Genomic DNA, 14,141 nt, shown 5'->3' on the forward strand with positions numbered 1-14,141 from the left:
TTCCCATACCCATCCTCTCTCTCTCTCACGTGTCACTCGCTTCTCATCCTCTCTCTCTCTCTCTGCAAACAGTGCAGCTTTTTTCTTATGCACTGTAACCCCATTGGTGTAGAACAAAGGAAACCCAGAGAGAGTTGAGAGTTGAGACCCTTCAATGCTCTGACTCTCTCTCTCTCTCTCTCTCTCTCTCTCTCTCTCTCTCTCTCTCTCTCTCTCCCCCTAATCCTAAAACCCTTTTCCTCTTTTATACGTGACACCTAACCTACAACCTACTCTTCCCTATTTCTTTGCAATCTCATCCGACTATTATATACACAGTCCTATACATATTGTACTACTCCTTTCTCTGTACCGCACTACCACCAAAACCATCAAAAACCCACAAGCCCATAACACACTCACACACGCAGAGAAGTGACGGAGACATGGAAATAGGTGGCAACAGCATCAATATCAACAACATGTTGGCTCATCATAACAGCACCAGAGGGCAAAATGGTAATACCACCGCCAATCTCGCCTGGGATATATGGGGGGAGCTCAGTAATAATAACACTACTACTACTCATACCACTAATAATAATAATAATAACTTATGGTACACCGCCGCCGCGGCAGCCACCACGCTCGCCACGGCGGCGGAGGAGGCGTACTCTGGTGGGCCCCACTTGTCCCACCAGAAGTACTGCCATCCGGATCCGCACTTGATGTGCTTGAAGCTGGGGAAGCGGCACTACTTCGAGGACGCCTCCTCCTCTGCCGCTGCTCCGCCGCCTCTGATCCAGCGACACGTGGCGGGGTTCCCTGTGGCTGTGGCCGTGGCGGCGGGCAAGAGAGGCAAGCAGCATCAGCAATTGTATGGCGGTGGCGGAGGCGGTGGGGGTGGGGCCTCGTCGTCGTCGAAGGTGGCGCGGTGTCAGGTGGAGGGGTGCCACGTGGCGCTGGTGAATGCGAAGGAGTACCACCGGAGGCACAAGGTGTGTGAGATGCACTCCAAGGCTTCCAAGGTGGTGGTGTTGGGGATGGAGCAGCGTTTCTGTCAGCAGTGTAGCAGGTCTGTTCACTTTTTAATTCCATGTTCGACTATATTTTTAAGTTATCCCAAAAATTAAGAAGAAAAGAAATTTTCAAGTTGACAATGGTCAATGCATATCAATCAATTTAGTAACATTTGCAGTTTAGTTATTTGACAAAGTAGCTAGACTCAATATGAGTAATTGGAGAAAATTAAATTAATTTTCAAGACCCAACATATTATATTAAAATTTGTGTAAATAAAAAAGGATTGTTGGTTTGCTTGATTAATTTTTGGCAAAAGATTGTATAATTAATAAGATGATGATAGATGGTCTAATGGGTGGGAAAATGGGTATGTATGTATATATAGGTTTCATGTTGTGTCAGAGTTTGACGAGTCTAAGAGGAGTTGTAGGAGGAGATTAGCAGGGCATAATGAGCGAAGAAGAAAGAGCTCTCATGATTCTCTACCAAGAAACTCTTCTCAAGGTGTGTATATATATTTGTCCTTATTTTATTATTTTCCTTATTTTTTTTTTTCATTGGAGGTTCCTTGGGTAACCAATGTTTTGTAGCACACTACTACTGTGTTTGACATTGTAATTACTCACCAAAACAAATCCGCTATATATGATGAGCCATACAAATTATATATATTTATACTAACCAATTCTAACTACAAGCAGAGAAACTAATCTAACTATAAGAGACTATTGAACATTACCAAAGAAGCCAAAAGCTGCCAGAAACTCCGGCCAAAAAAAATCCACACTTACATAGGCACCCCAAATTCTCTTGTAACAAGCTTGGATACTTAAGGGAAGGAGACCCCAAACTGTTTTAGGCCAGGCCACTAAGAATCTATAAAACTAATGTGAAAAGATTTTGTGCCCAAATGTGGCAAAGTTAAATAATACACATCATTCTTTTGTTGTTTAGGTGATTATACACATCACCATCTATTTTTAATATGAAATTAATATCATATTTATTGAAATATCATCTTATTTAACCCAAATCTAATGGTCTTAATTTATACTTAATTGTTATTTTCTCCATATTCAAAATTTGCAACCAACGTTTCAGATCACAGAAAAAAATCTGAATAGCAATTCGATCTTCTCCCATGGATTGCTCTTATTTTCTCCACATTTGAATCTTCTCTCAAAGAATCCAACAGATTTTGCACTTGGGTTATCTTCTCCCATAGATTGCTCTCCTCCCTAAAACTTAAACCCTAAATAAAATAATTGGATTGAGCGTTTTTTTTTTTTTTTTTTTCTCTTTCAATCTGAACGTGAATTGATTCAATCTGTAAGCATAAGCTTTCAAGGCTTCTCCTACCATCTTATCCCAAGGAGGACTTACCTGCACCGGGGATACCAATAGGTGTTATCCCCATCCTCTTCTCTCTCTCTCTCTCTCTCTCTCTCTCTCTCTCTCTCTCTCTCTCTCTCTCTCTCTTTCTCTCCCTCCACCTTTCTCTCTCCTTTTCTCTCTCTTTTTCCATGGTGATACCACACAGGTGGTATCCCAGGGATAGGTAAGTTTTATTCTCTTATCCCTAAAACTATATGATTCAATTTTGTTCATTAGTGTTGGAAAGGTCAATTAAAAAAAAAAAACTAAGTTTCAGGTTCCAGAAATCCAAGAATAAAAAACCATTAAACTATACAAATCAAAATGTCTATGTGAACCCTAACATATTAACAACCCAACATTGGAAAAAAAAAAAATCTCAACAAAACAGTACACCATATGAAGTATAAAAGTTAAGTAAACTAGTTCTAAATCAAGGACCATTCTTATGAACTATCACAAATCATTAAAGAGTTGAACAAAATTCTTCTAATCATAAATGCAATAAGAGAGATGACGTAGTAACTTTTTAGGGTTCTAACTTGTTTGTGTTTTTCTTAGGATGGGAACATGCCATTGCATTGGAACCTAATATCAATAGCTTTCTTTCTTTGGTACTGTTTTGCTCCAACTATCAGCTTGATTTATGTATCAACTTTGAGGAAAAGAGAATGTTTCTAAGAACTCACACATCTAGATGTTAGACAGTCACTTAACCCTAAAAGTCTAATCTATTAAGTTTAAACTATTAGGTAACCAACAAACAATATATATCAAACTATCAACATACAACTGTTTGAGATGGATTTTGAGCAGTTTTACACTGCACCTTCACCGCTTGTCTTGTTAAATTAAATGCTTCCTCATCAGATCTATATAGTTAATGTATAATTTATTTGTGTAAGATCACATATTCTAATCTTAGAATTCGTTGGAATTCATGAACTGTTTAGGTATAAGTTACATACCCCATTACCCCTTATGACTTTTGTAATACAATCTGATATGAAAAGTAACAGTCCTCTACAACTTTCTTCACTTACAAATCACTTGCTCGAGCATTAATTTTCCAAATTGTCATTAGCAAAATGGTAATATACCTATTGATTTTTTTTGTTGAGCTTCATATTTGTTTGTTTCACTTGCATGAAGTTTGAAGAAAATATATGAATGCTATGCAAGTTGGAAAAAAATAGTTGGGGCAAATAGCATTGTCCATAATCAAATTACCACAAGCTAGTGCCCTCCTTTAAATTAACCACAGAACACACAATGCATTAAGTGCTGTCTCATATATGAAGTTATAATAAAACCTTAATTTTCCTTTTATATACTTCATTTGCTATGACATTATGCAGGCAGTGAAACTCCATTTCCAATCATATTATATAACTAATGAATGAATAATCAGTATAAATAAATGATGAAGCTGATCATCAAACTAAAGCTAAACATATGGAGTTTCTTGGTGGACAGACAGTAAGTTGATGGGTGCTGGCAGGTTTCCTGCATATTTATCATCATCCTCGACAGGACGTGCTCTCTCTCTTCTGTCATCCAAGGCCGATTCTTGGGTATCTCCCTCTGATCTCTCCTCAAGATCCAGTGCTGCACTTCGAGAGCTCATTGCAGAAAACCGTGCAGCCATCTTGGCTCGCCAGTTCATTTCGGACAGATCAGCCGAAGAGTACTTTGGTACTGATTATGGCCAATCTTGGTCCAATTCTGTCGAATCTCACCACCACCACCACCAGATGTTTTGTGATCCACATGATCATGGTTGGGAGAGGTTCCATGAAAGTTGTAGTGGCGCTCATTTGACACTTGATCTCATGCAGACTCCAAGCCCTGCTGCATATGGGTTCTTGCCTGCAACTGCAAGGGCCAAAACCAAGGCTGAGGAAGAGGAGTGTGATTTGTGGAACTCCTTTCAGGGTGCCAGTATGGTCTAAAATTCTTTTGACAAGTTTCATGGATGATTAATTCTTTGATTGCTTTCCTTAGTGTGATAAGGGCAAACAAGCAATTGTTAGCCAATTAGACCAATTAGGGGGCGAATTGTTTGTTGAACAAGCTGTATATTTCTTCATTCTATTTTTATTATGCATACTTTCTGACGTGTGCATTGTAGAGATTTGATGAAAATCTCAGTTTTGAGAGAAGACTTTAAAGATCGGTTGCGTATTTAAGGTAAACTAAAACCTTAATCTTCTATGTATATATGAAGAAATTCTGTTCTGAAAATGTCTGCTTTTACCTAAGAGTTGGGGTTTGTGTTAGGAAGTGGCTTTGTGTTCTGGAAGTTCAAAATTAATTAAGAGCCGGCTATCAGTTGGCTCTACCAAAGAGGATGTAGCCTGTAACTCTTAACTTCTCAATAAAACCAAATGAGGACTATTTATTGGTTCTACCAAAGTGGCTTTGTGTATGTATGCTCTAAGGATTAGGGTTTAGGGTGGAGCGTTTAGAGAGTAGTTTATTTGAGAGTGCGGAAGAGGGTATTTCCTCTTCAAATTGTAGTTTTTTGCATCTCTTTTTAGTGGAATCATCTAGTCCATGAATGTTGTCCAATCTTCAATTAACCATGTAAATGTAAATCTCATGTTTAAGAGGTTTTCTTTAAAAAATTTTCGTTGGTTGGTTCACTTAAAAGAATTTCCAAGTAAAACCGAATTTCTTACCACAAACAAGCCGCATGCAAAGAAAGATTAGTTAGAGACATACATATATTGCTCCAAAGTCAAGCCAAGTGAGTGCTCAAAGCTAGGCGTTGATGCGAAAAATGGTTATGGTTTGTTCAGTCTGTAATAATCATGTATACGCCAGTTTGATAGAATTAGAGCATCCAACCCAAAATCAATTGGCAATGGGTGGAGAGGCCCAAGACTTATAAGCACATATGTTAAACTCTAGTTTTCCGATGTGGAACATTGCTCCACATTACTCTCAACACGCCCCCGCACGTGTGGCGATATTTTGAGCCTTACACGTGAACAAATTGTATTGGGTGACGTGGGAGCACGTGTGGCCGTTGGGCCTTACACGCGGATAACCAAGCTCTGATACCATGATAGAATTAGAGCATCCAACCCAAAACCAATTGGCAATGGGTGGAGAGGCCCAAGACTTATAAGCACATATGTTAAACTCTAGTTTTCCGATATGGGACATTGCTCCACATTACTCTCAACACAGTTAAAGTCGAAACACAATATCATATACATCGACCCAGATTAAATATTAAAATCTTCATGCAAGAGTACCTACTCGCAAAGGCCACAGTTAAAGACTGAACAAACAATCAACTCCATGGAGAGTAAGTACCACGTGAAGTCAAGCCATTTCAAAAATATCATGGTGATCTAGCACCATGTGCAATACTCCAGGTCCAGGTTTACACACATTTGGCAAAGACAAAAGCAAAGTTCTCATCACTATCTTCAGTAATACCCACTCGTCAAGTTTCCTTCTTCAGTTGCTTATATTATTATTCAAAGAGGTTAAAGATCAACAATCACTTATCCGATGTACAACAATTGTATTCATTCACCATTCGATTCCTAACATTCCGAACTTACAATAATGCATGATGTCTATATGAGTAATATGAGCTAGTGTCCTTCATTGTGTAAAAATTTCTCAAAGGATCCAAGAGGTTTGAAAAATTATGCTTTCTAGTTATAGAAAGTGCACAGAGAAAGAATTGCTTGTATATGGGGTCAAATATTGATACGGCTTTTATTCTACATGATCGGATCTTTACCTACACATACGAAATTAAAAAAATATTTTAGTAACATACGAATTTAATTTAATTTTTTTAACCTCAAATACCATCATTCAAGTGTCAAATGCAGCCAGGAAAATATATGATGAGAAAATCTACTGTTGCACTCATAACCTTGAGACACTCTCACATGAAATGAATGGCAATAAATATTTACCAAAAACCATATAAACCACTGTAGCTCTGTTCCACGTACCCAGTGACATTTTTTGTTTTTAAGTAAAATCACCCTGAGACACCTTTTAATGTTGCCTGTATCATCAACAATTAATATGATGTGCTTCCTCATGAATGTCATGGCTTTGCCCCTTTATATATAGGTGAGTAGGTGAAGAGAGATATTCAAATTAATTCTTTTAAAAGTTTTGACAAGTGACTCACATAGTCACATGCAAAGTTTTTCTTTTATGTCTTTCTTTGTGATAATATATGTTGACTGTTAATTGAACTCACACGTCATATGAATCATATGATAAATAATTTAAATTAATAGTTTGATAACATAATTATCTTATACCAAATTATAAACGTATAAACATAAATTTACATGACAAAATTTCTAAATAGACATCATTTTTTATAAGAAATGAAATGACCACATATTTGGTCTAACTTCGTAGTGTAGTCTTATGATCCATCATTTATTTTATGTAAAATTAAGATTAAGAATCAAATATCCATAGTTTTTCAGCAAAACAGTAATATATATATATAGAGGAGTGCTCTAAAGCTAACCAGTTAGCAAATTAATACGAAGCTAACCATGCTTTTGGGCTTACCACATCACTAATCTCATAATCTGAATCATCAATTATTTAGGCCATACGTACTTCAAAGATCATCATTGCAAAAAATCAACTAAATCGAAAATCATGTAGTCATCTAATTGAGATCAAATAAATAGACGATCAGTATTTTCGATAAAAGCATATAAATAGTTGTTATTATAATCAAATGGCTAAATGACTTCCGATTTTGAAGATTTTTTACATGAATGATCTTTGAAGCATGAGCTAAAAAATAAACGGTTTTGATTTTGAAATTACATTGTGCAGTGGGCCCAACAGGGTGGTTAGTTTTGTATTAACTTACTAACTAGTTAGTTTTAGAGCATTCTTGTATATATATATATATATATATTTTTTTTTTTTAATTTAGGTACTAACCTAAAGCAAAATATTTTAGATTAGATCACAAATCGGTTTGTTATACAGTTGTGACGGTTTTAAATTCATAAAAATTCAAAATTTATAAGGATTTAATGTTTTTTATTTAGAATTAGGGGATAAAGTCCTATAACCCATGGACTAAATATTAAAGTTTAAGCCTTGCAAATATTGAAAAAATAAAAAATCAGTAAAAAAGTTATGATTGTTAGACAGTCATAACTCGGTATAACTATGTTTTTTAAAGTTGATGTATAAACTGAAATTTAGTATTAAAGTGAAATGACATAAACATTTTGATAGTTAAAATAAAAAAATATTACAATTTGGTACCTAAAGTAACGTGCCTTTTATTTTTTAAATTCCCCTTCAATATTAATGCAAAAATTTAAGACCAATACAATATTTAATAAATGAGTTTATTTTTTTTTTTTTTCATATTTAGTGCTTAAACTTTGATCATTGTCTTAATGTGGTACCTAAACTTTTATTTGTCCCAATTGAGTACCTAAACTTTTTTTTTGTATCTAATAGGTACCAAAATGAATTTCTGTTAAAATTGTCAACAAAAGTTAGGGGCAATATAGTCACTTCAAAAAATTTAAATTTATATTTTAATTATAATTATTTATTTTTTTTGTTTGTTGTGTTTTTTTTTTTAATAATTTTAAACATATAAAGAAAATAATTAAAATATACTTTGACTATATTGCCCCTAACTTTTGTTGACAATTTTAACATAAATTCATTTTGGTACCTATTAAACACAAAATAAAAGTTTAGGTACTCAATTGAAACAAATAAAAGTTTAGGTACCACATTGAGACAAGGGTCAAAGTTTAGGTATTAAATATGAAATAAACCCTTAATAAATTTAAAAATAATCATGATAGTGATAGACAAATATATTCAATTTGGTTAGTTTTAATAGCAATGATACTTGCAGCAGATTTTTTTAAAAAAATTATGTGGTTTGTATCATTAAATTAACTATATTGAAAAGTCCTTTAAGAGGTAAATATCACTTTCTTATATATATAATTTTTCTCTAAAGAGAATGTTCACATTTTTCAAAATTTGCGGATATCGACACAGTGTTGACATGAGATAGACAGTGTGTCGACACAAATGATGTGCTGTATCAATTTTTGAAATTTTGTGTCGACACATTGTCTACCTTATGTCGGTACTATATCGGCATTCACAAATTTTAAAAAATGCAGACATTTTGTTTAGAGAAAGACTGTATATATATGTATATATATATTTTTTTTTTGCTTATCCAGACGTTAATTCAAGACTCTCAGTGTGCAGGTGTTGATCGATTAGTAGTTGAAAAAGTTGTCTCCCTGAACGGTCAACACCTTTCATATCTTAGTTTTTAGGTTTTAATTCTCAAATTTTGGGTGTTTGAGAGTTAAAACCTAAAATTTAAGCTCTAATATTGATTTTGCAGAGGATGAAATACTAGAGCTCTAATATCAATTGATTGGAGTCATTTTTGTCCATTTTTTTATCTTATCCTTTGTAAAATCAATATTAGAGCTATAAAATCAATATATATAAAAGAAATGATCACTCGCTCACCATAGAGCGAGGAATTTCCTTGCTTATTTAACCACCCAGCAACGAATTTCAATGATTGGAACCGTCTATATTTTAGAGCGCAGCATCATTCAATGATCAACCTTGCAAAAAATCAACCAAATCAGAAACTATTTAGCCAGTGTATTACTGTCAACATCATTTCAATTTTATCTGACGAACTATATTTGTCTGCAAAGTTTGAAGAACCAAACAATTATCGATTTAATTGATTTTTTACAAGGACGACCCTTAATGATGGACCTAAAAAATGGACGGTCCCGATCATAGAATTCCCCGCTCTGTGGTGAGCGGGTGGTTAGGTGAGCAGATAATTCCTCACTCTATGGTGAACGAGTGATCATTTCTGTATATATATATATATACACACATATATGTGCCGTACGTACGTTCTTTAGGTTGTTTTTTTCCCACATTTTGATCTTATTCTTGGCATGGTTTAATACTTTAGGGTATAAATTGTCAGTTCAGACTTGTTCTTCGGCTTTAACTCTCGTGGTTTTGGACTCTTGTAGTTTTTTAATTAACTTCAATATAACTTCAAACAATAATTTTATACTCTAAAATATAGAACCTTTTACCCTAAAATGTCATATCCACAATGTCCACATTATATATATAAAAGAAAAACTTTAAGTGCAAATGTCCACATTATCGTTACTGAGCGTTGAAACTTCTATTGTTGATTGATCGTTTAAACGCTCATTAATATCTGCAAGTACATAAGAATACACTTGAAGCACTCTATGTATATAATAATATAAGTGGTTTTGGGTTGACTTTAAGTCTCTAATGAAAATATTATATAGATTAGAATAGATGGTCAAATTCCATAAGTGGTTTGAGAAGAAAAGAAGAGCTAGAGTTACCCATATTTGTGACATCGATGGGTGGTCCAGCCAGTAGAACAATAAAAGAAAGAAAACCTTTTGGTGCTTTGCATCCACAACAACACACACCCAGTCAACCAGCATCCATAACCCATTTTATATATTCTCACACACTCATCACTCATCGCTCATTCGACCAAAAAAAAAAACCAATCACTCATCGCTCATTTTTTACATATATATTATCTAGGCATCCACTATCTACTATCTTAGCTATTTTCATCGTATCACGTGTACTGCACGTGAATACCTGCAACTGATCCTCCATACGACCCCACGCAGCACCCTACTATCCTAAAACAAGTATCCACGTGCAGGGTTTGAAAAGTATGCTCTCTGTGCCACCCCCACAGCACTGTGACAGTAGCATCAATAACTTTGTTGCAGTAAAATTGTGAGGGCCCCATATCTCTTCTTTTCAATTATTTTGAAACAGAGTATTTACATTCGCATTAAAGATCTAGAGTTCGAATTACTTATATCTTAATATATTCTTTTCTTTTTCTAATATATATACTAATATATTTTATATTTGATATGACCGTAACATGGGTTAAGTAATGTTACTAATTTATTTATGTTATAACACGTATATATTTATAATATTATATCTTAAAAATATAAATTTGTTATTTATTCATGTTATTAGTTAACTAGCCTTTTTGTACTCACTTTTGCGAGTGCAAAGTGGCTCTTTTTATTGTGCAAACACTGATATTTTAGCAAGTATGATCAATTTAATAAATTAAGTAAATTTGAAAAAAATTAATAAAGGAGAGAGAGACAGCAAACTAATTCTCATGGGTGATAAAGTAAACTTGAAAAATAGATAATCAACCATTGAATTTAAGCCGAAACGATCTCAGCCATACAGATTCGGAGATAATTCAAAAATAATTCTGTTTTATTATATAGATATAATAAGTTTAGTGTTACTCTTATTTCAATGAAGATTTTTATGGCGCAAAAACAGGTCACAGCGAATATCATACATTCACCATACAATAGTGGAAAACTATATATATCTTTATGTCAATAAAAAATCATACATTGAAATAATATAATGAGTTAGATGTTGTAATTTCCTGCAAAATTTAGAGTAAAAAGTGAATGTATAAATGATGACATACAATGTCCGTTGGTGAGTAAAACCCCTTTCAATAATGGTGTTTGCAAAGCGATGGATGTGGGGGAAGGAGGGTAGGATGGGATGTGTGTTGGGCAAGCGATCGACCTACAAAGCTGGGATCACTGGGTAGTGGGGGGCTGAGAGTAATGTTGCACTCATTCAATGAAACAAGATATGTACCTCATTTATTCTTCTGACTTCTCTCTTTTAACTAAGAGGGCTTCCAATATTTGATTGTTTGCGTGCCAGTTTGGACCACTGACTACTCCTCACTATGCTTGAAAGCTCAGAATAAAAATTAAGCAATTGTTGGACCACTTTTTGTGCAACTTTTTAAAGCACGTACTTATAATATTTTTATACAATAATTTCATACTATTTTACATGATATTCATATATTAGACACTAAAAATTAAAAAATAAAATCTAAAAAAGAAAAAGTAAATACCCTTTCAGTAACGTAATGATACATATACATCAGATAAGATACAAATGTAAGAAAAAAAATATGGGACAACTAGCATTATTATTTTTAATAAGCTCTTCATTGTGCATGTTAGCTAGGATATTAATTCAAACTCACTGTCATTTTATGTTTTGTAGATTTTATTCTTCATTCATGGGTGTGATCGAATGTTTTTAAAGCTGGATCGAGATTAATTTGTAATTCTAATAGTTAAGTGTTAAGAATATTTTTCTTTACACTTGAAGTCTCAAGTTCAAATCTTATGTATCTTTTTTAATTTTTAATTTGTAAGTAGAATAATATCAGTGAAACTCATAAGTTATTAAACTAAATTACTGCCTGAATTAATGGTTTCAATTTTTATAGTAGAATTTACCAGTAAACTTACTAATGAATGAATACCTATTGAAGGGGGTAGGCCTCCCTTTTGGTTGACAGAATGAGGGGACCTAAAACTTAAAGCGAAGGGTGGAAGAAAGTGACCTTTCTCCAAACAATTAGTAATGAGTGAGTCATGACGAATCATCATATAGGATTCCTAATATAATTCAGTGAATTCACCCACAAGTCCACAACTCATATATATATATATATATTACTGGCAATTAATTTCCATATATTTGTTTTATACTTTTAAGGAAAATAAACTTATTTTCTAACTAAAAATGTTTTCCTTTTTACTTTGCACCCAACATGCCATCTTTACAAAAAAAAAAAAAAAAAAAGGAATTACAGTAATGTATAATATGTTTTCTTTGAAGAAATTAAAGCATTAAATCTAAAATTAATTGACAATTGATGAATAGAAAGACCCAAGATCTTATATATTTTTATACAAGACCCTAATTTTTTGATTTGTAATTTTATGTCTCAACACGCTCCCTTACATATGATATCACTTAAATCAAACACGTAAACAACATAAATTGTGTGATGTGGGAATACATATAATCGTTTGTTCCAACATGTGGATGACTGTTTGATCTAATACCATGAGGAAATTGAAGTATCAAATCCTAAATCAGTTGACAGTAAAAGAGATCCAAGATCTTATATATTGTTATAAAAGATCTTGTTAATTGTTAGCAAGATCTTTAACTGTGTGTAGTAATTTCACTTAAGTTTTTTCTTTTCAATGGAACCGAACGCTTAATATATTCTAATCTAACGTATTATGGTAGACTGCACCCTAACAATTGCGATATGATTTAATTTAAAAATTTTAAATCTATTGATAAATTACAAAACTCACTTCCCTCTAACAAAAAAATCAATGAGATATAATTAATTATTGGTTGTCTAACTTACATGGAACAAATATATATATTTTCGTTTTTTGGTCGTACATAGAATAAATATATCTTAATTCAGTTGAAGCTAGCAAAAGTACGTAGCAAGGATGAATAATTAAAGGCACGTATACAAAAAGGCATACAACAAAATTTCCTGGAAAGTGCAAGGAGGCTTCCACTCCCACATCATAAAATGAAAAGTAATCTATTATCCATCACTCACCAACATACATATGTACATATGAAGATGATAGACAGCGATGATTAATTAAAAAACAGAATAAGAAACAAGAATATTGGAACCCAATATTAAATTTCGACATCATGCAAACTTTGTAATCATCAATTGGGACAAAGGGTATATACAACTGTATCTTAGAATGTCATGTGACTAATTTAATAAGTCAATGTCATGATCAATCTCCCCACTTACGTTATTTATATCTTCTAGAGAAAAAAAGGACAAATTAAGAACTTTGCATGACTTGCATGCTTTGCATGCCTTCTGAAGTTGTTGCAAAACGTCCCAGTTTAGTGCTGTATTCACAAACTATTATTATTGTTATAACTATATGTCATGCATATATGCAACAGTACCATTCTTTAAAAAGGTCATTGATATTCTTGTTAATTGGTGAATGATATAATTCGTTATATGTGTTCAAGATTTATGGATCATGATATGATGTAAAAAACTTTAAAACTGTAGCACATTTTGGTCAATATATGCATTGCAATTTAAACTATAGTAAATTAGGAAAACTCCCTTCAAACTCATATTTCTTCAATTAAAATTCAGGTTAATTTTTTTGCAAGTGTTAACCTCTTTGACTATATGTTAATTAAGTTAATTTCTATTTTAGCGATGATGAGTCAACCTAACGATTTTTGAGATGCCCATTAGAGTAATACTTCGATCAATTAAAACGAAAAGGAAAAGGAAATTTACAGTGATATTCTAACGCTTTTTATTCGTTCATATCAAATTGACCTGTTAATATGATAGTTTTTCATCAACGAAATGCTAACATGCATGTAGACATTACATGTGATGCGGAAGCATTTCATTAAGATAAAGATTTTGAGTCTATCAAATTTAGCTGCAAATATTACAATCCAGTGTTCACATTATAGCCGATTTCTGTTAGAAATTGAAAAATAAAATTTTAAAAATTTTAATTGGATGCTATGATCAAAATGAACACGGGCCATGTGATAATACTTCCCCACCAGTGGGCCCTGTCAAATATTTCGCAAGGTGCTAATGGAAATGACAGTCACATTGATATGATGATATGATACCGAGAGAGATTTAAATGTGCCATGTGATTGATTTTGGTGATCAGTACTTTGCCTAGCTCCCCCAGTCCACAATAATTAACTTGGTTTCGTTAAGTACAGACAGCTTGACGGCTTGACCTCCTCCTCCT

At 33.4% G+C, this 14,141-nt stretch overlaps 1 protein-coding gene across 3 annotated transcripts; it reads left to right on the top strand.

The window, feature by feature from the left end:
* The first annotated feature begins 223 nt into the window (after positions 1-223).
* LOC147290879 (squamosa promoter-binding-like protein 7) lies at positions 224-4,542 on the top strand. Of its 3 annotated transcripts, none has more exons than XM_086236726.1 (3): positions 224-1,054; positions 1,388-1,506; positions 3,853-4,542. In XM_086236726.1, exons 1-3 carry the CDS (start codon positions 426-428, stop codon positions 4,326-4,328), a joined length of 1,224 nt encoding a protein of 407 aa, XP_086092852.1. In that variant the 5' UTR covers positions 224-425; the 3' UTR covers positions 4,329-4,542. The 3 variants fall into 3 exon arrangements, with proteins under 3 accessions (XP_086092852.1, XP_086092853.1, XP_086092854.1); XM_086236727.1 differs by having other exon boundaries at positions 1,433-1,506; XM_086236728.1 differs by having other exon boundaries at positions 3,878-4,337.
* The last annotated feature ends 9,599 nt before the right edge of the window (positions 4,543-14,141 follow it).

The sequence above is a fragment of the Dryas octopetala genome, chromosome 3 (assembly GCF_963921425.1).
Source record: "Dryas octopetala chromosome 3, drDryOcto1.1, whole genome shotgun sequence".
NCBI lineage: Eukaryota > Viridiplantae > Streptophyta > Magnoliopsida > Rosales > Rosaceae > Dryas > Dryas octopetala.